The 24,734-nt window shown below is 40.9% G+C and overlaps 2 protein-coding genes and 1 non-coding gene across 4 annotated transcripts; 2 read left to right on the top strand and 1 right to left on the bottom strand.

Moving 5' to 3' along the window:
* Positions 1 to 6,207: 6,207 nt before the first annotated feature.
* Positions 6,208 to 16,974, top strand: LOC134317924 (phytanoyl-CoA hydroxylase-interacting protein). The gene is made up of 6 exons (XM_062998664.1): positions 6,208 to 6,259; positions 12,505 to 12,681; positions 14,640 to 14,774; positions 14,879 to 14,918; positions 15,158 to 15,275; positions 15,694 to 16,974. The coding sequence occupies exons 2-6, from the start codon at positions 12,508 to 12,510 to the stop codon at positions 16,226 to 16,228; spliced, it is 1,002 nt and encodes a 333-aa protein (XP_062854734.1). The 5' UTR covers positions 6,208 to 6,259; positions 12,505 to 12,507; the 3' UTR covers positions 16,229 to 16,974.
* A 519-nt stretch (positions 16,975 to 17,493) lies between these two features.
* gins4 (GINS complex subunit 4 (Sld5 homolog)) lies at positions 17,494 to 22,677 on the bottom strand. Of its 2 annotated transcripts, XM_062998666.1 has the most exons (8): positions 22,656 to 22,677; positions 22,363 to 22,533; positions 20,497 to 20,583; positions 20,114 to 20,227; positions 19,568 to 19,665; positions 19,388 to 19,476; positions 19,152 to 19,242; positions 17,494 to 18,092 (listed from the first exon to the last, which is right to left on the bottom strand). In XM_062998666.1, the coding sequence occupies exons 2-8, from the start codon at positions 22,462 to 22,464 to the stop codon at positions 17,996 to 17,998; spliced, it is 678 nt and encodes a 225-aa protein (XP_062854736.1). In that variant the 5' UTR covers positions 22,465 to 22,533; positions 22,656 to 22,677; the 3' UTR covers positions 17,494 to 17,995. The 2 variants fall into 2 exon arrangements, with proteins under 2 accessions (XP_062854736.1, XP_062854735.1); XM_062998665.1 differs by lacking the exon at positions 22,656 to 22,677 and having other exon boundaries at positions 22,363 to 22,641.
* A 1,754-nt stretch (positions 22,678 to 24,431) lies between these two features.
* Positions 24,432 to 24,550, top strand: LOC134318616 (5S ribosomal RNA). Its single transcript, XR_010013402.1, has one exon. It is a non-coding gene; the product is annotated as a 5S ribosomal RNA (ribosomal RNA).
* The last annotated feature ends 184 nt before the right edge of the window (positions 24,551 to 24,734 follow it).

Raw genomic sequence — 24,734 nt, forward strand, 5'->3', positions numbered from 1 at the left:
ACACATTACAAAGACATGGCTGCGGAAGAAGAGGGTACGGGTACTGGACTGGCCTGCCTGCAGTCCTGACCTGTCCCCAATAGAGAATTTTGAAAGGAAAAATGCGACAACGACCCCGTACTGTTGCACATCTTAAGACGTGTTTGCAGGAAGAACGAGACAAAATAAAAGCTGAAACACTAAATCACTTGGTCTTCTCGGTGCCAAAACGTCTTTTAAGTGCGGTGAAAAGGAACGGCTTTACCATCCCAACTTTTTTTGGAATGTGTTGCAGGCCTGAAATGCAGGAATGGATGTTTATTAATAAATCAAATAAAGTTGAGCAGATAAAACATGAAATATCTCAGGATCATCCTCTCTGCAATCAAATAAAAGTCAAAGTAAATGTAAGAAACTCTGTGATTTTTTTATCATTTGCATTTTCCATGCTGTCCCAACTTTTTCTGATTTGGGGTTAATAATAATAATAATAATACATTTTATTTATATAGCGCTTTTCAAGATACTCAAAGACGCTTTACATAAGACAAATAATCAAAACAAATACGTACATACACCATACAAATCATAGTACAAAATCAAAATAGTACATCAACATCAAGAATAATTAAGATAAAAACAAAGAGAGCAGCATAAGACAGTTCATTAAAAATTAGCTAAATTATGAGAGAGAACAACAAATATAGAACAATTTCTTAAAATTAGACAGAAACAGGACAGATTCACATGCAATCAGGAAACTGAAAACTTTACAAGTTTTAGGATCTAGGACTTCACATTTCTGTCGTGATCTAAGTATAAAAACTATTAAAAAGAATAGCAAAAATAAAAGCATTTATTTTGTGTTGTTACAAGTTAAATGCCACTCTGAATAGATGAGTTTTGAGAAGTGACTTGAATTTGGACAGGTCAGGACAATCTCGTAGGTGTTTGGGGAGAGCATTCCATAAAGATGGAGCAGCTATGGAAAAGGCCCTGTCACCCCAGGTCCGGTGCTTGGTCCTAGAGGGTATGGACAGTAGGTTAGCCTCAGAAGAGCGAAGGCTACGGGAGGGAATGTGCTGATGGAGCAGGTCGGTGAGGTAGGATGGGGCCTGATCATGGAGAGCTTTGTGAGTGAATAGAAGAATTTTGAATTGAATGCGTTGAGCAACGGGAAGCCAATGAAGTTTTTGTAGAACAGGTGTAATATGATCACGGGAGCGAGTATGAGTAAGGAGGCGAGCAGCTGGGTTGTAAAAGAATAGGAATAGACTCGAGGAAATTTGATCTTCTGTAAAATTAAATAAATACAAACAAACAAATAATTAAAGGAGCTGACAACTGAAAAGAATAGGAATAGGGTGGAAACTTCGTGTTTTCATTTTATACATGAGTGGCAGGTGGATATACGGTATAATCATGCTTGTTAGCTGGCTTATGAGGCAGGTCTACTTCATGCCTTCAGTACAAATGCAGCTTTCACTAAAACCCCAGCAGCATCACCAGCACTCATGTTAACATTTACATAAAACACTGGACATTGATGAGGCTTTTCTGAGTGTCTGCTTTTGTGCTGTTCTGGACAGAAAGCTTTGATCTTCAGGGTCTGTGCTGTGTTTATTGTGTACTGCTCATTAGAGGATGAAGGCTAGCTGATGCTTATTTTTTATGCTGATTTTCTCAATCTAGTTGACAAACTGTGAGCAGCCTGTGGCACTGGACCATATGGGACCATCTGTTTCATGCACAGCTCTAGATTTGGATGGTCAGCCAGATCTCTCTTTTGTAGAATGCAAACCTAAGTGAGGAGGATGATCACATAAGTAGAACCATTAGTCAGGTATCATGTCAGAGCGAGGTTCATTTGAACACAGTCATATTTCTGAAGCTTATTGACTGAACCCAAACCTTATCTTCTTATCTTCTGCTCTTACCCAGTTTTATGGCTGTTAGTTGCCAAAGTCCTGCTGTGGGGGATTGTTCCTGTAAATCTCAGCACCATATGGACATGGAAATAAGGGCAATGTAAGCAATAATTAAAATGATTCATTTAATTGGGACTGAAAATTTGTGTACACTTGTAAGAGACGTGTTATGTCAGTCTTGGGATTTTTGAGATCCTTTTGAGAACACAGTGATGCCATGATGCATTTGAGCCTGCTTTCTAATACCTTTAAAGCACATTAAGCTCTGATATTACACTAATATTATGTTCTAATAATAACAATTAACCAAACAAGGCTTCATTTTTAAGTTGAAATAAGTTAACCCGTCTCCTATACAGAAGACAGTTTGTTTTTTATTTTATTTCTTTCAGTTTCCAAAGTATTGATAAACATACATTTATTTTTAAACTAAAACTGTTTTAATAAAGTTTAATGTTTAAAATTATTAGGGCTTAAAATTATTAACAGGCCAGGACAGGTCATTACTGGTTACACAAGATTCATCAGTTCACAAGTTTGATGTCAAACACAGTCATGGACAATTTTGTATCTCCAATTCACTTCACTTGCACATCTTTGGACTGTGGGAGGAAACCGGAGCTCCAGGAGGAAACCCACGCAGACACGGGGAGAACATGCAAACTCCACACAGAAAGGACCCGTTTCACTCCACCTGGGGATCAAACCCAGGACCTTCTTGCTGTGAGGCGACGATGCTACCTACTGAGCCACCGTACCATGCAATTACTTTTTCCATTTTAATAACTCTTTAATAAATTAAATTATGTTTTATAAAATGTGATGTGTGTTTTGTATAATATATATTGTATATAATTGTAATTACAAGGGCTTTTGTGTTAAATGACTACTGCTGGAATCCAGGGTTTGAATCCCAAGTGGTGGGGGGTTTGGTCAGAGAAACCAGACCCACAGCAACCTTGACTGAGGATTGAATGAAATAATAATTATATATATATATATATATATATACAGTGTATCACAAAAGTGAGTACACCCCTCACATTTCTGCAGATATTTAAGTATATCTTTTCATGGGACAACACTGACAAAATGACACTTTGACACAATGAAAAGTAGTCTGTGTGCAGCTTATATAACAGTGTAAATTTATTCTTCCCTCAAAATAACTCAATATACAGCCATTAATGTCTAAACCACCGGCAACAAAAGTGAGTACACCCCTTAGTGAAAGTTCCTGAAGTGTCAATATTTTGTGTGGCCATCATTATTTCCCAGAACTGCCTTAACTCTCCTGGGCATGGAGTTTACCAGAGCTTCACAGGTTGCCACTGGAATGCTTTTCCACTCCTCCATGACGACATCACGGAGCTGGCGGATATTCGAGACTTTGCGCTCCTCCACCTTCCGCTTGAGGATGCCCCAAAGATGTTCTATTGGGTTTAGGTCTGGAGACATGCTTGGCCAGTCCATCACCTTTACCCTCAGCCTCTTCAATAAAGCAGTGGTCATCTTAGAGGTGTGTTTGGGGTCATTATCATGCTGGAACACTGCCCTGCGACCCAGTTTCCGGAGGGAGGGGATCATGCTCTGCTTCAGTATTTCACAGTACATATTGGAGTTCATGTGTCCCTCAATGAAATGTAACTCCCCAACACCTGCTGCACTCATGCAGCCCCAGACCATGGCATTCCCACCACCATGCTTGACTGTAGGCATGACACACTTATCTTTGTACTCCTCACCTGATTGCCGCCACACATGCTTGAGACCATCTGAACCAAACAAATTAATCTTGGTCTCATCAGACCATAGGACATGGTTCCAGTAATCCATGTCCTTTGTTGACATGTCTTCAGCAAACTGTTTGCAGGCTTTCTTGTGTAGAGACTTCAGAAGAGGCTTCCTTCTGAGGTGACAGCCATGCAGACCAATTTGATGTAGTGTGCGGCGTATGGTCTGAGCACTGACAGGCTGACCCCCCACCTTTTCAATCTCTGCAGCAATGCTGACAGCACTCCTGCGCCTATCTTTCAAAGACAGCAGTTGGATGTGACGCTGAGCACGTGCACTCAGCTTCTTTGGACGACCAACGCGAGGTCTGTTCTGAGTGGACCCTGCTCTTTTAAAACGCTGGATGATCTTGGCCACTGTGCTGCAGCCCATTTTCAGGGTGTTGGCAATCTTCTTGTAGCCTTGGCCATCTTCATGTAGCTCAACAATTCGTCTTTTAGGATCCTCAGAGAGTTCTTTGCCATGAGGTGCCATGTTGGAACTTTCAGTGACCAGTATGAGAGAGTGTGAGAGCTGTACTACTAAATTGAACACACCTGCTCCCTATGCACACCTGAGACCTAGTAACACTAACAAATCACATGACATTTTGGAGGGAAAATGACAAGCAGTGCTCAATTTGGACATTTAGGGGTGTAGTCTCTTAGGGGTGTACTCACTTTTGTTGCCGGTGGTTTAGACATTAATGGCTGTATATTGAGTTATTTTGAGGGAAGAATAAATTTACACTGTTATATAAGCTGCACACAGACTACTTTTCATTGTGTCAAAGTGTCATTTTGTCAGTGTTGTCCCATGTAAAGATATACTTAAATATCTGCAGAAATGTCAGGGGTGTACTCACTTTTGTGATACACTGTATATATATATGTACAGGGGTTGGACAAAATAACTGAAACACCTGTCATTTTAGTGTGGGAGGTTTCATGGCTAAATTGGACCAGTCTGGTGGCCAATCTTCATTAATTGCACATTGCACCAGTAAGAGCAGAGTGTGAAGGTTCACTTAGCAGGGTAAGAGCACAGTTTTGCTCAAAATATTGCAATGCACACAACATTATGGGTGACATACCAGAGTTCAAAAGAGGACAAATTGTTGGTGCACGTCTTGCTGGCGCATCTGTGACCAAGACAGCAAGTCTTTGTGATGTATCAAGAGCCACGGTATCCAGGGTAATGTCAGCATACCACCAAGAAGGACAAACCACATCCAACAGGATTAACTGTGGACGCAAGAGGAAGCTGTCTGAAAGGGATGTTCGGGTGCTAACCCGGATTGTATCCAAAAAACATAAAACCACGGCTGCCCAAATCACGGCAGAATTAAATTTGCACCTCGACTCTCCTGTTTCCACCAGAACTGTCCGTCGGGAGCTCCACAGGGTCAATATACACAGCCGGGCTGCTATAGCCAAACCTTTGGTCACTCGTGCCAATGCCAAACGTCGGTTTCAATGGTGCAAGGAGCGCAAATCTTGGCTGTGGACAATGTGAAACATGTATTGTTCTCTGATGAGTCCACCTTTACTGTTTTCCCCACATCCGGGAGAGTTACGGTGTGGAGAAGCCCCAAAGAAGCGTACCACCCAGACTGTTGCATGCCCAGAGTGAAGCATGGGGGTGGATCAGTGATGGTTTGGGCTGCCATATCATGGCATTCCCTTGGCCCAATACTTGTGCTAGATGGGCGCGCCACTGCCAAGGACTACCGAACCATTCTGGAGGACCATGTGCATCCAATGGCGGTGCCGTGTATCAGGATGACAATGCACCAATACACACAGCAAGACTGGTGAAAGATTGGTTTGATGAACATGAAAGTGAAGTTGAACATCTCCCATGGCCTGCACAGTCACCAGATCTAAATATTATTGAGCCACTTTGGGGTGTTTTGGAGAAGCGAGTCAGGAAACGTTTTCCTCCACCAGCATCACGTAGTGACCTGGCCACTATCCTGCAAGAAGAATGGCTTAAAATCCCTCTGACCACTGTGCAGGACTTGTATATGTCATTTCCAAGACGAATTGACGCTGTATTGGCCGCAAAAGGAGGCCCTACACCATACTAATACATTATTGTGGTCTAAAACCAGGTGTTTCAGTTTTTTTGTCCAACCATGCTAGTGTCCTTGACTGAATGTGCCTATTTTTTTATTGTAAATATGCATTATAAATGCACACACTCACATATATACATACACACACTGGGCTGGTCAGGCACAGGGAGATATGAAATGTGACAGGGTGAAGAGAGAGGTGCGAGATCATCAGTGAAAGCAGAAGAGAGAGAGAGAGAGTGAGAGAAAGAGAGAGAGAAGAGACTCTTCATGATCAGCTCCCCTTTACACTTCCAGTCGAGATCACAGCATTACAGCATCAGCTATTTCTTCCTCTATATTTCTCTCTCTCTCTCTCTCTCTCTCTCTCTCTCTCTCTCTCTCTCTCTCTCTCTCTCTCTCTCTCTCTCTCCCTCTCTCTCTTCCTTTATCTCTCTCTTTGGCTCTCACTCTATTTTTCTGTCCAGCATATTTGTTGATTTCTGCTGCTCGGAGCACTGAGGTAAGTAAGCCTTGTCAGTGTGTGTGTATGTGTGTGTTTTCATAGTATGTAGATTGTTTATATTGTGTAATACAGTGAAAAGGCTGCATTCACTTCTCCACTGTACTCAAGTGTTTTTCAGTGTATCAGTGTGTTACATAATCTTTTGTCTCTGTGTAGGTACAGTAGGTACAGTCTAAAATATCCAAGCTTCATATCCATGCTTGCCTTTAAAATGTATGTGTGTATTTGTCAGTGATTCTTTTTATTTTTTATATTTCTTCCCATTGTGGCCACTGAACTAGATATAGTAAAGCTGCTGAGTCTGCACTAATAGTTCAGTATTTTTGACATCTTTGTGTGTGTGAACATTTTCCTCACGCCGTATAAAGAGGCCCGAATCGTTTGAGTGTGAGGAAGGCTTGTACTTGTATTTCACAGCACCTCTGTTTCAAGCTTGTGCAATTCTGTGACATTTAAAAAATACAATTTTATAAAGAAACACTTTTTATTTTTCCGTTGATACAGACAGAATTTGTCTGCTGTTATTGTTTCTCATATTTCCAAGCAGACTCCGGACTGCATTGCAGGTATAATCAGATGATGCTCCAACCATCAAGAGAAATCTGAACCATGACCAATATCATTACTAACATCCATCAGTCTCATTCACTCAGTGAAAGTCGGCGTGGAAGCAATCCTGCATGGATCTTTCGGTTTAGATTAGTCCAGTCTCCATGCCTGTCTGTCACACTGTAAGCTTAAAATAAGTCATTGCATCCATCACAATTTCTTTCTCTGCTGTCTAAAAGTGTGACAGCATTTGAACAAGCTTGTGCTTAACTCTGTGTGGTGTGCTTAAATAACAATTTTTTTTTGCTCTATTATATTACCAAACCCTGAGACTTACACTGTTACTATAAATATTATCTAATAAATACATAAATGACAAAGCAAAACTGTTAACATCAAGTTTAAAATGTGTGAAATGAAAAAAGTAAATTAATTCATTAACAAATTGGTAAACTGATTGACATTTCTTCCTTATTTAACTACAAACAACAGAAATTTTCCCAATGTTTAAAAAAAAAATAGGTCATCAATTAAAAAAATAAATAAAAATACGATGTGATATAAAAACAAACAGGTTATATAAAAAAAATTGTAGGTTCAAGCCTCATTACTGCTAGCTTTCGACTAGTGGACCCCTGAGCAAGGCCCTTAACCCTCAACTGCTCAAACTGTATTCAAAAAGAATTGTAAGTCGCTATGGATAAAAGCGTCTGCTAAATGCTGAAAGTGTAAATGGGTCCACAAAATTCTAAAGGATAAAGGTCCATGACCCAGTGGACGACATGCAGTTGGCGAGTTCGAATCTCAGTTCTGCTACCAGCCAGCCTGTTGCCCATACGGACAATAATCGTGGGAGTGGGAGTGTCAGAGGGGATTCCTCACAACTGCTGCAATTATGACTTTTGCTGGCTGTTCGATGGCACCTGCACGGAGACTGGGGATAATGAGAATCTGTGCAGGACTCTCCATGTGCGATACGGATCCCCATATGAACCTGTCTTGTGCAGGTGAAAAGAAGTGGTTGGTTACTGCACTGTTAGCTATGGCCCTTGGTCAGGAGTGGCGGTCAGCAGCAGTAGAGGAAGCGAATGTGATCAAGTGTTTGGATACGAATAGAAGAAAAAATTAGGCAAAATGTATAATAAGTAAATAAGCAAATATTGTTATTCATTTAATTTTCATCTACTACTTTATTCTGGTAAGTCACGATGGGTCCAGTTACACCGGGGAACTCTGGGCATCCAGGCTATTGTAAAAATGTTATTATTCAAATGTAATTTGGGGCTAATAATCCCAATTTTACTCTTAAATAAGCTCTTAAATACGACCCATGTTCAAGTTTTTTTTTTTTTTTTTTTTTTACAAAGATTGCATAGCTTTAGTGTGACTTTTTTTATTAATGATGCAATGAACTGTAATATGAATTGGCCACTTTGCTGGCTTTTATATAATGCTATGCAATAGTAATTGACATTAAGAAATATGGATCATGTGGATCATGTGTGTGTGTGTGTGTGTGTGTGTGTGTGTGTGTGTCAGATGGGTGCTTGATATCACTCCCAGGAGTATTTTGGTGCACTACGTGAACTCAAAGCTGAAGATGCTGTGTTACCATACCAGTGAAACAGCGTCACCGTAGTGTTGCTGTAGTGTTACAACTGCACTGTTTCACTATTCCCAACAGTAATTACAGGCCAGATGATGCTTAGCGTATAAACTATTTTGAATAAATAAATAAATTTGAATATATATACAGTGTATCACAAAAGTGAGTACACCCCTCACATTTCTGCAGATATTTAAGTATATCTTTTCATGGGACAACACTGACAAAATGACACTTTGACACAATGAAAAGTAGTCTGTGTGCAGCTTATATAACAGTGTAGATTTACTGTCTTCTGAAAATAACTCAACACACAGCCATTAATGTCTAAATAGCTGGCAACATAAGTGAGTACACACCACAGTAAACATGTCCAAATTGTGCCCAAATGTATCGTTGTCCCTCCCTGGTGTCATGTGTCAAGGTCCCAGGTGTAAATGGGGAGCAGGGCTGTTAAATTTGGTGTTTTGGGTACAATTCTCTCATACTGGCCACTGGATATTCAACATGGCACCTCATGGCAAAGAACTCTCTGAGGATGTGAGAAATAGAATTGTTGCTCTCCACAAAGATGGCCTGGGCTATAAGAAGATTGCTAACACCCTGAAACTGAGCTACAGCATGGTGGCCAAGGTCATACAGCGGTTTTCCAGGACAGGTTCCACTCGGAACAGGCTTCGCCAGGGTCGACCAAAGAAGTTGAGTCCATGTGCTCAGACGGTGTCCAGCATGTGTGGCGGCGCCCTGGTGAGAAGTACCAAGACAACTGTATCTTGCCTACAGTCAAGCATGGTGGTGGTAGCATCATGGTCTTGGGCTGCATGAGTGTTGCTGGCACTGGGGAGCTGCGGTTCATTGAGGGAAACATGAATTCCAACATGTACTGTGACATTCTGAAACAGAGCATGATCCCCTCCCTTCGAAAACTGGGCCTCATGGCAGTTTTCCAACAGGATAACGACCCCAAACACAACCTCCAAGATGACAACTGCCTTGCTGAGGAAGCTGAAGGTAAAGGTGATGGACTAAACCCAATTGAGCACCTGTGGCGCATCCTCAAGTGGAAGGTGGAGGAGTTCAAGGTGTCTAACATCCACCAGCTCCGTGATGTCATCATGGAGGAGTGGAAGAGGATTCCAGTAGCAACCTGTGCAGCGCTGGTGAATTCCATGCCCAGGAGGGTTAAGGCAGTGCTGGATAATAATGGTGGTCACACAAAATATTGACACTTTGGGCACAATTTGGACATGTTCACTGTGGGGTGTACTCACTTATGTTGCCAGCCATTTAGACATTAATGGCTGTGTGTTGAGTTATTTTCAGAAGACAGTAAATCTACACTGCTATACAAGTTGTACACTGACTACTCTAAGTTATATCCAAGTTTTATTTCTATAGTGTTGTCCCATGAAAAGATATAATAAAATATTTGCAGAAATGTGAGGGGTGTACTCACTTTTGTGATACACTGTATATCTATATCTATATGGTCTATACACAGTTTGACTTTTTTCTATGTCCATGTGGGGTTTCCTTTAGGATCTCCACTTTTTATCTAGCAAACAATGTGCCTGTAAGTGGGCTGGCTGCTGTCGATTGCCACTACATGAGTGAGTAAGTGAGTATGAGTGAGTGAGTATGAGTAAGTGAGAGTTAGCGCATGTGGGTGAAACATGAAGTCTGGAAGTCTATGATTTCTTTAATATAATTATTTTTATACACCTGTTAGTTATGGGTATGACTGAAGCACCTGAACTGAATAATTATACTGGCTTACACATACTTTTGGTCATATAGTTTACTTGGGTTTTATTAGTGTCTGTAATTTTTTTTATTTCAATATACAGTATATAAGCTGTTTAGAATGTTTTAGTCATCCACTAGGACCCCTAAATAAAGCTCATGTCCACCCCATTTATATACTGTACAATGGTGAGTGAGTGCGTGAGTGCATGAGTGGTTGAGTGAGTGGGTGAGTGAGTAAGTGAGTGAGTGGGTGGTTGAGTGAGTGAGTGGTTGGGTGAGTGAGTGAGTGGGTGATTGAGTGTGTGTCCTTCCACCTTGTGCCCAGAGGTTGCTGGTGGAAGGACATCCTATACCAGGCAATTCTAATCAGGATAAAGCTATTAATAAAAAACATTAAGTGAATAAATGGTGTGTAATCTGAGACAATAAACTATTTAACTAGTTAAGTTCCATGGCGTTTTCTATAGGAATGCTATTGTACCGATTTAAACCCGCGGTGAGCGATGTGTGGTTCATAGAGAGAACGACCTGAGAGAAAGTCTGAGAGAGATGCTCGTAAGTCAAAGTCCGAACCCTGACTTGGGGTGATAATGGGTTTTGTTTGAGCACACTCCTGAGGTCACCAATCACCTGTGATGACAGCTAATCAAACCCACACTGCCCAGGCTCACCCGTATCACTGCTGCCACACTGCAACCACTAATCATCCTCTCCTAGACCGGAGTGCTGAGCTGGAAGTGAAGGACGCACATTTAAACAGAGGAGGTTAATCTTCACTTATGGAAATAAGAAGCACAGCTCAGATGCTGCAGCTTCAAGAAATCTGTGACTAAATCTTTATTCAGAAAACCCTTTTATTCAGAAAAAATCTTCCTAAATTAGTTATTTTTATGAATAAATTGTGTTTCTTACTAAAAATATTGTATAAATACACAGTGAAAGGACATGTTAGTGATTGGAATTAAATAAGTGGTAACGTCTCTGTTCCCTTATAAATAATGCGAGTTTGACTGCACCTTTATCAGACTACATGGAACTGTGTTTATCCAAGGTTAGAAAAAACTCACACTGTAATTCAAAATTAGAAGTTGTTAGAACAGGTATGACACTGTACACAGTCAGGCGAGCTTTACATGGACGTAGGTTTAAAGGCTCAATGCAGAAAGCCCTGACATGAAAAAAACAAATGAATTTAAATATAGTCTTGCTGAAACAAAAATCAGACTGTTCCCCAAACTGATGCCTCCATGCTAGAAGTCTTGATTTCTTTCATTTAATTGATTTTATACACCTGCTAGTTATGGGTATGTAGCACTGTCGCCTCACAGCAAGAAGGTTCTGGGTTCGATTCCCAGGTGGGCTGGTCTGGGTCCTTTCTGTGTGGAGTTTGCATGTTCTCTCCGTGTCTGCGTGGGTTTCCGTCCACAGTCCAAAGACGTGCAAGTAAGGTGAATTGGAGATACTGAATTGTCCATGACTGTGTTCGTTCGATATGACCTTGTGAACTGATGAATCTTGTGTAATGAGTAATTACTGTTTCTGTCATGAATGTAACCAAAAGTGTAAAACATGATGTTAAAATCCTAATAAACAAACAGTTATAGGTATGACAAAACACAGCTGTCCACATACTGTTGGTCATATAGTTTACTTGGGTTTTATAAGTGTATACAAACTTGTTTTTTGTTCCAGTGCATTTGCAGATTAGAATGTTTCATTTATTCACAGGGACCCCTAAAATACCCCATTTATGTACTGTACATAAGGTGAACTTTAAACATTTTGCTCTGTCTTAATGGTCAAAATGACATTCCACTATGTTAACAGCTGAAACCCCATTAATTAAGCCTTTAACTTAAAAAGTCATGACTTTACTTCTTTATTTTGGGATTTAGTTATTTGGAATTTAGAACAAGGGCAGTACACTGAATTTTAGACTTAACAACACTGATTTGTCATTGGTTCATTTGTCAGTTTGTGGTAAAAATGCAGCTATTTCCATAAGTGACCAAGTCATTTTTCACATAGAAGACTTTCACATAGAGAACTTACAGGCAAGGCTGGTTCAACCTTGTTTTTTTTTATTACAAAAGCAATGGTCTGCTTGGACCACCCATTAAATCAGCACCGAAATATTCCATTATCATGGCAATAAAGGGCACAGAAATTATATCTGAGCAAGAGAGAGAGAGAGAGATAAAGAGAGAAAGAGAGAGTATTACTGGTTGATGGTTCACCAATTCAAAGGTTAATTGAATTTTGTCAGAGGCTGCAGATTGCTTTTTCATTGACCTGCTGTAATTTTTCAGCACTTGACATTTTTCTTTCTATTCATTCACAGGCAATGGCTGAGCTGGACGTCCTCTCCACACCCTGTAACGTCCAGATCAGTGAGGTGACCTGTGACTCGTTCCGTGTTGCCTGGGAGATAACCCCGGAGGATGCAGCACGCGTGACGCATTACTTCATTGATCTGAGCCGCAAGGAAGGAGCAGAGCGGAACCGCTTCAAAAACAGAGTGGGTGCCACAAAACACTGGGTTGTTCTACATGACCCAGATCAGTAATGCCATGCTCCTTCTTGTTTAGCTGTAGGGTTTAGTCATCTATGACCATTATATAAGTCTCTGGACTGGATCTTCCAAAATATCATACCGAATTCATGGCAGTGAAAATTACATCATGGACTGTGAAATTTGTGTAGCATTTAAGTGCCTCGTGTTTACTGGTTAATTTGCACTATGAGGGTAACTGAGTTTGGAAAATTCCCAACTAATTCTGTCCAAACTATTTAGTATATACAGCTTTTAAATAGTTTTACTATCTGGGAGATACATCCTGAGAAAGTCCATTGTTAAGATGACTCAAACCCTGCCAGCAAAATGCACCCAAAGCATAACACGTCCACCAGATGACCTCAGAGTAGTGTTTAGACAGCTTGAATGATCTAAAACACCACTCTTATTCTTCAGAGTGGCAACAATGTCTATAAAGATAGAGGAAAATCATGTCCTTCATCACTGTCATTTCCTAGGATCATATATTTTTCTCAACTGCTTCTTTCTTGGTCAGTGTCACAACAGATCTGGTTTAATCTGGAGCCACTGGGTGCAAGGCAGGAATACCCTAAACCGGGCGCCAGTCCACCCAAAACAGGGCCAGTCAAGTCTGTGTTGACACTCTGAGACTTGAAACACTGACCCTAATGATGATGGGCTCAGGGCCTTTCTCATTCTCTTTAATCTCAGATACTTCAGCACAGAAATGTGTGGTCAGCATAATTTTGTGATAATCAGAGCAGAATCAGAGTGTCGGTGGGTTTGCAGATGAGAGGATCTGACAGCATGTTCAGCTTGGATGCTCTGTAAAGGATCTAAAATCCAGCAGCATCATAAAAGTGCTGTAAGGCATTGACTCATTAGCCATTAGTTTCTTCTCCAGTAACCGTAACCCATTGAGCCAGAGCTCTCGAGTGACCCGAAAGCAGTCAACCTAAAGAACACGATTGTGAAAGTCAATAAACTGGGTGGCTGAGGAATAAATAAGGATCCAGGTTCTTAGAAAACACAACATTTACAGTATTGATTTGCTCATTACAACCTGAAGTCCTGATTACTTTGTTTTCTTTTATGACCAAATTATGGAGCCCTTCTTCAGCTACAGTGTTCACTGTTAAATGTTTTAATCACATTTGCTTGTACTGGGTCCTTCACACTACTCTCTCAGGGTGGGTTGGGTTTCTATGGTGTTATGCCTCTGTGCATCCTTTAATTGGTTTTGCTCGTCTGAGGACCAACATGACAGAACAAAACTAATTAGCTTTGAAAGTCCTGAATCAAGGACAAATATTTGGTGCTAACATTCATCAAATGCATTGAAAATGACGGCAACAAAATTAAAGTAGAGTTTGTCTGTGGATCACATGTGACTATTGGACACCAGCAAATTTGAAAAATTTAAGGTTTAAGTGATTGTGCATTAAAGGCAATAGGTTTAAATATGTGATTATCATGTACAGTGGGGGGAAACAAGTGTTTAACCAGTTGTTTTATTACCAAAATAGTGTACATAATATCATTTCACTTTGTACTTGTAAATAAAAAAGAATCATGTATTTATCAGCATAAACTTTAATGGGGTGGGTTGGCCTGAGGCACTTGCTACAAAGGCGCTGGATGAAGCCCTGCACCTATGAGATTATAGGAGATACACCCAATTTGAAGGATGTTTAATCAAGGCAGAATCATATTCAGGCTAAAGAGCCACAAAAGATAGTGACTAATTACAAAATACAAAAATGGTCAGACTATAAAAGCATCAGAGCAAAGCGGGGCAGAAAGACAGGAAAAGACAGGAGACAGGATGAGAACCAGATGTCACAAATGTACCAGCTACTCAGTCCACCAGTGTGGGACAGTTTCCAAGTTTCCAAGTTTGTGCCAATGTGGTAAACAAAGACTATTGTTTTTCATCTCAGGATGTGCCAACCAAGCTGGTGGCCAAGGCGGTGCCCCTGCCTATGGCTGTAAGGGGCCACTGGTTTCTGAGTCCACGTACAGATTACTGTGTGGCTGTGCAGACGGCCATCCGACTGCCCGATGGAGACTACCAGGTATCTGCAGTATGATTCATTTTGGGATGTCGAGAAAATCTTGGTAATGGGAGCAAAATAGAATAATATTAGAATAATATATTATATTGTTACTATTTTTATAGGTTTCCGAGTGGAGCCAAGTGGTGGAGTTCTGCACTGGGGGTAAGAAAAGAGAAGTGGTATTAACAGATTTGGGTGCAAAAAAGTACTAGCTCAATCACACTAGCCAATCATTTTAAGCTCAAATTTCCCAGTCTCAGTTTTTGGTATGAGTGGGTATGATCACCCATCATCACAAATCTTATTGAAATCAATATAGTTTGATGCATTTCTGCAGCAACCACCAAAAAACACCTGATGTGACCAGGTCCTAATGCTGTGTTGTTATATTTATGGTGTAGATTATGCCATCGATCATCTCCAACAGCTCCTGGATAAAGCGCAGGGGGCGGCAGGGAGGATGCTAAGTTTCTCTGTGTTCTACCGTAACCAGCATCCAGAGTACTTTCACTATGTGAGGTTGGTATCATCTTTAAATGTCAAGTAGCATAATCGAGTCCTTTCATACAAAACCCCCTTTCCAGAAAAGTCTGGACAATAAATACAAGAATCTGTTCATTCTTTCTTAGGGACAGTGGTAGCCTAGTGGGTAGAGCTTTGGGCTATCAGTCGGAGGATTGTTGGTTCAAATCCAGGCTCTGCTATACAGCCACTGCTGGGCCCTTGAGCAAGGCCTATAACCCTGTTCTGGTCCAAGAACGCCATACAATGACTAACCCTGTGCTCTGACCCCAGCTTCCAAACAAGCAGGGATATGCGGAAAAAGAATTTCATTGTACTGTACAAATAAAGGGTGAAGCAGCGGCAGACTGTGTTAAGTGACGATGGTTTTCTGTAGAAGTGTAATACACTTCAAATCCCTCTGTCTCCTTTCTAGAAATCAGTGTGGAGGTTTGATGCTTCAGTCACTTAAAGACAACAGTGGAAGTCATGGTTCCCCCATCAATAGCAAACTTTGTGGAGTCTTCCTCAGCTGCAACACCGAGTTCGACACAGGTCTTACTCCCAAAGATTCCCCCTACGGCCCCCTGCGCTTCCAGATCTCTGCGGCTCTCCTCCTGAAACCGGACACACACCTCTACTTCGCCGATTTCTACTGCATGTACACGGCGTACCATTATGTGGTGTTGGTGCTGGCCCCTGCTGGATCAGAGGGAGATCTTTTCTGCAGCAGTCGTCTGCCCAAGCTGGACATTACGGCCAATCCCTTTCTGACTTACGTTCCCGGAGAGGAACCTACGTTCCGTCATGCCAGTGATGTCATACTGGAGGTTTTGTACACAGAATCAATATCTCTGGACCAGGGCACGGTGACACAGATCAGTGGCCATCACCAGCTCATGAGTCTGTCCACTGCCAACGCAAAGAAGGATCCCAGCTGCAAAGTGTGTAACATTAGTGTCGGACGCTGAGCCAAGAATGCTGAGGGATTGGCGTTTGAACTCAACAGATGCTACAGAATGCATCTTTGATAGAGGACAAAAATATAAGTTGACATTTTAATTGAGTTTTTCGTCCTCTTGTATGCAAAGTTTAGGCACCCTTGGTATAAAATATAAAATTTAACTAAAAGTGTTGTAGATGAGATAAGGCAAAGCATTCTATATATGTGTAATATAAATCAAATTCAGAGGTCTACATATATTGTTAAAACTAAGCCATATGATGAACATACTGCCAAACATGTGACCTGTGTTATCAAACTGGAATGAGAGCTACGTACAAAGTTGAGGGCAGAATCCCCAAGAGCCACCAGTGCAGCCTAAATACAGCATGACATCTCCGCTACGAGTCACTAGAACTTTACTAGAGCGCTGTAACACCATTATTTAAAAAAAATCCTTTCTTTAACTGGTCGAGCATTGTCAAGTGCAATCCATACTCTCCCATAGAGATCCACGTGTGTCCATTATATTTAAATCACTTCCATATGTATAAAACCATTTAGTAACTCCTTGTGCCCTTGTAAACCCAGGTCCTTCAGAACCACGTCTCTGAGCATCAGCCACTCTACCAGTTTCACCAATTTTTATTTTAGTCAGTCATGCCATCAGTCAGAAGTTCACATACACCTGTATGGAACACGCCATGGCAGATTGATTGATTTTTGCAACTGCTCTTTTGTCTGTTACTAAATGATTAAAACACACTTATCTGACTTCCTTATCTGATTTTGTTTTTATTATACATACAGCAACTTGAATTGTTTAGGCTTAGTGTGTGTCATGTCAGGTCCAGCCACAGTAACACTGGTTCTGGCACTGTGTCCCCTTATAAATGTTTTTTTTTTAGGAATTTATTTACTTTCTGGGATTTTAACATCACGTTTTACACACTTTACATTAATGACAGGACAGGTAGTTAATGGTTACACAAGATTCATCAGCTTAAGTTTAATATCAAACACAGTCATGAACAATTTTGTATCTCCAATTCACCTCACTTGCACGTCTTTGGACTGTGGGAGGAAACCGGAGCTCCCGAAGGAACCCACACAGACACGGGGAGAACATGCAAAGTCCACACAGAAAGGACCCAGACCTCTCCACCTGCCAGGACCTTCTTGCTGTGAGGCGACAGTGCTACTCACCGAGCCACTGCTCCGCCCCACCTTGTACCCTTGGAATAAGAATAACTTGGTTGGTCGGATTGATATAAAATATTAAATTTTACAGCATTTAAGCAGTTTACAAGTCTTTATTGAGTCATGGTTAAATCTGTCTTCCCTGCCATTAATTATGGGAACAAAATCATGGAGCTGGATGGATGGATGGATCCATCGTATCGTAAGTCTTGAAAGATGTGATAGATAGAGAGATAGATAGATGAATGGATGAGTGGATTGTTTTAACAGTTCAGTTTCATGCTCACTTGATGTTTTTCCTTTGCTGTAGTAGTAAGAGTAACGGTACAAATATGGTTTAAGGCACCTTTGAATAAACCTGTGTTATCAATACAATCAATCAATGTGTGCTTTCATGCTGGGCCCTCCTACATCCATGTCCAGGCCTCCCAGTAGAGCAGAATCTTTGTGACTAGCCAACAAAACCCCAATGTCTTTTTATTTTGGCACTACTTCAATGTTCCACTTTCATCTGTATGTTCGAGATCAAAGTAATGAAGAGATGCACCATCTTCTGGAAAGCTGTGGCCATTGACCTTCGTGTATTTCTGCTGAGCTATATGAGCTGCACTGCACCGCTGGCCACCAGAGGCGCTATGGTACGATATCGCATCAAGTGCTGAGATCCCTCCTCCAGATCCACTACATACTCCCTGAAACAAAAGGAAAGCAGGTAGACAGATATTACTTAACATCTCAAAAATAAGAACAACGACCGTGTATACCAAAACACACACGTCAAACATCGGCACATTACACCACAGGAAAGTCCGTTACACTTAATTGCCGTATGATTTCTAGGACCACCTCATCTTGTGCCTCATATTTCATACGCTACATGAATGCAAACTGTTAAACCACTAAACACAAACCTTATATTTTGAATTTCACAGCAGATTGCATATTTTACGGGAAAAGGCTCATTTAAATGAAAAAGGCTCATTTCAAATGTCAAATCACTTTTATCGTCATGTCACATTAGCACAGGTATGAAAGGTAAGTGAAAATCTTGGGTGCACAGTTCACCAATCACAGTTTTAACACACATTAAATACAAAACACACCTTTGCTTACATAAATCTTACATAAAACTAGCACCATCTGTTCAATATATACAGTACATGTAAAGCTATGAATGTACAGATACACAGCATTCACAATTTGTGATGCGATATTCACGGCCATAAATTAGGTAGGGCCTTAGTTATTTTACCACCACTTTATCCTGGTCAGGATAGCAATGGTTCAGCTTAACCGGAAACACTAACCCCCGACAGGACGCCAATCCATATCGAGGTCTCGGCCAATCATGTACGTCCACTATATGGCCAAAAGTATTTAGACCCCTGACCATGAACTAGTTGGACATCCCACTTCAAAAACAAGTGGTATTAAAATAGAGTGACCTTCAAGTAATCTTTTCATCTATATTAAATGGCTTAATTATGCAAGTTTGTTTGCTGAATCCTTAAAATCGGTAAATATATTAAATGACATGAAGCTGTTACTGTGGAAATAATAATCACTAGTGCATAATTACACTGATATTACTTCCTTCAGTCTGCACCACCTTACATTTTTACATTAGAACCACGCTGTTCCGAAAAAAAATCTACCAACATCGTCTGACCAATCAGAACTGAGAACTCAACTCAGCGCCAGTGCATAACGGTCATCAAAGGCCTAGCTGTTAGGATAATCAAAAATTGTACCTTTGATCATCAGTCTCAGGCTCCACCAGAATGTTCTCCTGCCTTTCCCTCACTCGCAGGAAAACAAACGAGTCCAAACATGGTTCTGGAACTACAGAAAACCAAAAAGAGTTCACATTAAAGCTTCGGCTGAGACATATCTGGGTTAAATAGAGAAATAACGCCCATATATGGACTGTGTGTAACTGTGTGTGTGTGGAGCATGTGATTTTAGAAACCGTCTCTGAGGTGCTGACCTGCTTTCAGCATGTCGATGCTCTGTAGATTCGGAGGCATGTGTTTCAGAGCTACAGCCTTCAGGAACGTCTCCGTATTCGCCTGATACCTGGAAACAAAACACATCACTGACAGAACTGACCGGAACGATGAGTCTGAGCTGGTAGATATTATTTTGCTGTGTGCTCCGGTGTGCTTACTCTTTGGCGAAGGCGAACTCCTCAGGAGAGAGGAAGGACGGATCGCCGTCGGCCCGAGACTTCTCCTTCTCCAAGACATGAGGGAAGAACTTCTCAATCTGTACAGAGGAATTACACCAGAAAACACATCGTTAACCCTTTAATGGTCTCACCAAGAAAATAATGCATTTTTTAGTTTATTGGAACTATACCAACAACAAACGATTAATATTTTTACTAGTGCACACAGCATGTTTTATTAAGCCTCTACCAAACAGTTGAGATGATTGGTTTAAAGAAACTCCAGTGGTCTGCACAAAGCCCTGACCTCAGCCCCACTGAACAGCTCTGGGCGATCAGTTGAGGCTTTCTTGCCCAAGATCAATGTCCAGCCATAGAAATGCACTTTTGACTGAATGGGCATACTTTAAAATATTATGAGAAGCCTTCTCAAAAGAGTGGCTGTTGTTATAGCTTAAAGATCACATAGAGGTCGTATAACCCCCTCAGACACATCCTATATCTAGTCTATTCAGCACAAAAAACTGGACTTAAACCAAATGACACCTTTTGCAGTCGAAAGCGGAGGTAGCTGCTCAGGACGAATCGGATGCGGTCAATCTCCATGCGGTGCACGCTGGCCTTCAGGTCTCCTTTCTTGACCCGTCTCAGATTCTCCTCCTGAAGACGGAGAGGTTATCAATACCACCAACGTATTATGCTATCAAAACATCTCTGACCCGCTGACTCGGACTTCACTACACATCTGAAGGTTGGTTAGATGGCTGAACTGACTGACATGAACTACTCATTACCAGAGACAAAACTTCCCTTCACAGTTTGACTGGTGCCTAAGTTACAAATTAGATTTCTATCAGACAATATGTATTATACATACAATATTATACACGCAATCTTTCACAACTATTTATGCATCTATTCAGTCGTACCATGTGTGTAAGCTGCTCCATCACACACTCCACCAGCTCAGATTTGTTCTCCAGCAGCTCAGGAGAAAACTTCTCATTCAGCCAGGCCTGAAACAACCACAAAATAAACGTTAAAAAAGTGACATTTATAGCAACAAGAACTTCAGGAAATCGTGACAGAGTTTAATATTATTTGGCAGTTGAGAGACGTTTTAATTAAAAACCTAAAAATGTCATGTATGAGACAGATCGCATTAAATATACCAATTCATTAAAATTCTCTGTACAGAGGTGTGTCTGTAGGAATTTGTGCCCATGCGGTATGAGCATCTGAGGTCAGCCAGTGATGCTGGACAACAAGTTTATGCCCACAATTGATGTTCTGATTTATTTCTAGTGTTCAGTAGTGTGGGGTCAGAGCTTTATGCAAACCACCAAGATTCCTTCACACCAAACTCATTAAAGCATTTTAATCATTAAGCATTTCACACCTCTTTTAATTACTTTTAATTTGTGTTTCAGCCACAATAATGGCTATTAAGTGTAATAAAGCAGTTTTATAAAGAAAATTATATGCTCCAAACTGTGGGAGAAAAATCTTAACTTACACTTGAACCATTTATACATAATCAATTGATACGTAGAACGTGCAGATATGCTTAGGGCACGATTGCCAGTAGTCATAATACAATATTCCAAGAATACTGCTACAATGGAATGTTACTGGAAAGTGGCGTATGTGACAATAAGCGTGTCAATTGCATTGTATGAAAACCCAGTTCTAGCTGGTCTAGACCAGTTCCTGTTCTAGCTAAGAAGACACTGTTAACGTTGGACAGAGATGGGAGTATAAAGGGTGATTATTTTCTTTCTGTCTTATCGCACTCTTCGAGTGTCCATGTGAGACTCTGTCGGTGTGGTTCTTCACTGCAGACCAGAATAAATCGCTTTTCTACTCATAATCCAGTCTGAGGTTTTTTCCACCACACAACTTTGCAGCAATAGTTTAGGGAAGGCAATTGGAACATTTTTATTATCCTTAATTTGTACACAGGGGCAAACTGTTGCTCAAATTATAAATTATAATTTGTATATGAGTATACACCTATAAGCAAGGAGCGTGGCTAAAACAACTGAGCACAATAATTAGAAAACGTGTCCACATATATACATATAGTATGTGGACACTACTTTGTACACAGATTTTAATATTATTTGGCCGTTTTTAGACGTTTCGACGAAAAACCTGAAGAGGAAAAAATGTGGGTAAGTTGCATGAAATGTACCAATATATTTCTCCATTTAAAATAATTCTCTTAAGTATGTCTGTAGGAATTTGTGCCCATGAAGTAAGAGCATTTCTGAGGTCAGCCATTGATCCTGGACAAAACGCTTCGGCCCGCAGTTGATGCTCTGATTTATTTCTATAGTGTTCAGTGTGTCGAGGTCAAACCACCAAGATTCCTTCACACCAAACTCATTAAACCATTTGTTATTAACCTTAATTTGTACACAGGGGCACAGTCAAAGTGGAGCAGGAAAGGGCCTTCCCCAAACTGTTGCTCTAATAATGAAATTAGAAAATGAATAAGGTTTACAGATGTAGCTGAAACAACTGAAATTTATCATTAGAAGAATAGACGATTTTGTATCTCCATTTCAGCTCACTTGCACGTCTTTGGACTGTTGGAGGAAACCGGAGCTCCACACAGAAAGGACCAGGAGCTTTCCACCTGGGAATCGAACCCAGGACCTTCTCGATGAGAGGCGACAGTGACACCCACTTGGACACCGTGCCGCCCTGATGGTGAAAGAGCTTGAACCTGCAACCTACTGATCGCTAGACCAGTACAGGACAATACAAAAGGGAACAGTGAGACTCCTCACCTCCTCCAGCCTGGAGATGAGCTCTGCTGGGGTGAGCACATCCTCCTCCTGACTCTCCTCTGTTCCACTCACATCACTGCCCTCTGATAACAAATCCGCCATGATGAGAGGGGGCAGATTCTCCTCCCTTCTCCTTATACTCAACTTTCACTAGTCGGGAAAACTTCAAAACTGTCCAGTTAATCAAACAAACCTGCGTGCAAAATCCATAGCGACTCTTTACACACTTTACACCAGAATTAAAGAACTTTCGGCGAATCTTGTCACACAGCGCGACATGTTTGTTTACTCACCGTGAGCGGACCGACCAACGGCCGCTATGATATTTCCCGCCAAACTGCCGTCACGTGGCACAAGTCGTATTTCTTCGAGCAGGTTATGGCTGCGCTGATATGCGCAGTGAATAATAGTAGTGTGCGATACTGCAAAATGTACAGGGCCAGAATCAAAGACCGGATACTTTTTACTTATGAAAGCAGATTATTTACTTTCACGTAGAGGACAGCAGTGTGTCATGATTTATAAGTAGCACTTTTCTTAAAATATCCGCACACAGCGCTCCTCTCTCGCAGCCATTCTCTCATGATCAGAGCCGCCCAGTCACGTGACCACAACAAACCACAGCAGCAGAGCAGTCTACAGCTACAGCTACAGTCTGTACTACATCATCTCTACTTTATTATAAAACCAGAGAAACGTGCTGAATATAGCGGAGAAAAAGTCAAACTGAAGTATCGATATTATCAATATTTGGATCGATCTGCCCTCCCCTAGTAATAAGGTTAGAACAGCCGTGTGAGGGTGTTAATACCTAGCCTAGCCACCTAGCTCACAGCTGAGATACTGACTAAAACCCAAATAACTCATAAACCAATACTATTATTATTATGAAATATATATAGTAAAGACTTGTACACTGCGTGCAGTACACTAACTAAACAAAAGACAAGACAGTTGTGTTTGCTGGGTGAATAAGTATGTACATTTTAAATAGAGACCGAATATGTGTGTCCTTGTTCATTTAAATGTATAAATAGATGTTATTCTGTTTACATTTATGAGCACAAAGTCAAAAGAAAACGGCACTTATTCGTCAAAACACAAACACATGGACTGAGCCTCACTACGCATGCGCTGATTCATTTGCGTAGATTGCGTAAGGGGCGTCAAGTGCGTAAGGTGCGTCCGTACTTTACGTATGTGTAATTTACACTATAATTTCCATAAAATTGACCCTATTTCTGTATGTGCAAATCAAAGTATTTAAAAACTAACAATGTTCCAATGCCTACCAACGTGCACTACAACGTGATGGTACCACAACAAATCACAGCAGAGCAGGAGGAGCGAGGTGAGCATTTAAGATGTGAGAGGAGCTGCTACAGTCTGTTCTGATGAAACCGTAGAAACATACTGAATGTTGCGGAGAAAAAGTAAAACTGAAGTATCGATTCTATTCCAATACCAACGTTGGTATCGATTCACCCCTAGTGAATAAAATCATTGCGGTTTTCCATTGACCGACCGCTTCTTCTTGTGGGACAGGCGTTCACAAACTTTTTAAGCCAAACATTTTAATAGTTTACTTTAATACCCCGTTTATATATATATATATATTTTTTTTTCCCAATCCACATAATCATCCTAGTTTTATTACCTAAAGTAAAGAAACTGTTTGTTAATCAATCAATGTTTTGCAGATGTAAGTTTCTCCACAAGAGGGAGCTGCAAGCACAGTTTTAAAGTACTTCACATTAATAACAGTGCAAATATTAACTCAAAATTTGAGTGCATTATTGTTAAATCCACTGAGTTTAGGTAACCATGTAAATATTGTGACTGGAAATTTTCTATTTTATTAGTTATTTGTAATGCTGTGTGAGCGTTTGCATTGAGATTGGTCCTCAGCTGAGTGAAATAAATTGATCATTTTGCTTTCACCATTACCCCGGTTGTCTGTGTCAATCTTTAAGGGTTATTTTGAATTCCCACAACAATATGTAAGTCATTATAACTCATTTTAAACAGTATATAGTAGATTTTCAACCTTAATTAGTAAACATTTTTGTGCTTATGGCCACACCACCCTGAGAACGCCTGATCTCGTCAGATCTCAGAAGCTAAGCAGGGTTGGGCTCAGTCAGTACCTAGATGGGAGACCGCCTGGAAATACTGAGTGCTGTAAGCTCTTTCGGGACAGTGGTAGCCTAGTGGGTAGAGCTTTGGGCTATCAACCGGAAGATTGGCTGTTCAAATCCAGGCTCTGCTATGCAGCCACTGTTGGGTCCTTGAGCAAGGCCCTTAACCCTCTCTGCTCCAGGGGCGCTGTACGATGGCTGACCCTGTGCTCTGACTCCAGCTTCCAAACGAGC

Source organism: Trichomycterus rosablanca, chromosome 7 (assembly GCF_030014385.1).
Source record: "Trichomycterus rosablanca isolate fTriRos1 chromosome 7, fTriRos1.hap1, whole genome shotgun sequence".
NCBI lineage: Eukaryota > Metazoa > Chordata > Actinopteri > Siluriformes > Trichomycteridae > Trichomycterus > Trichomycterus rosablanca.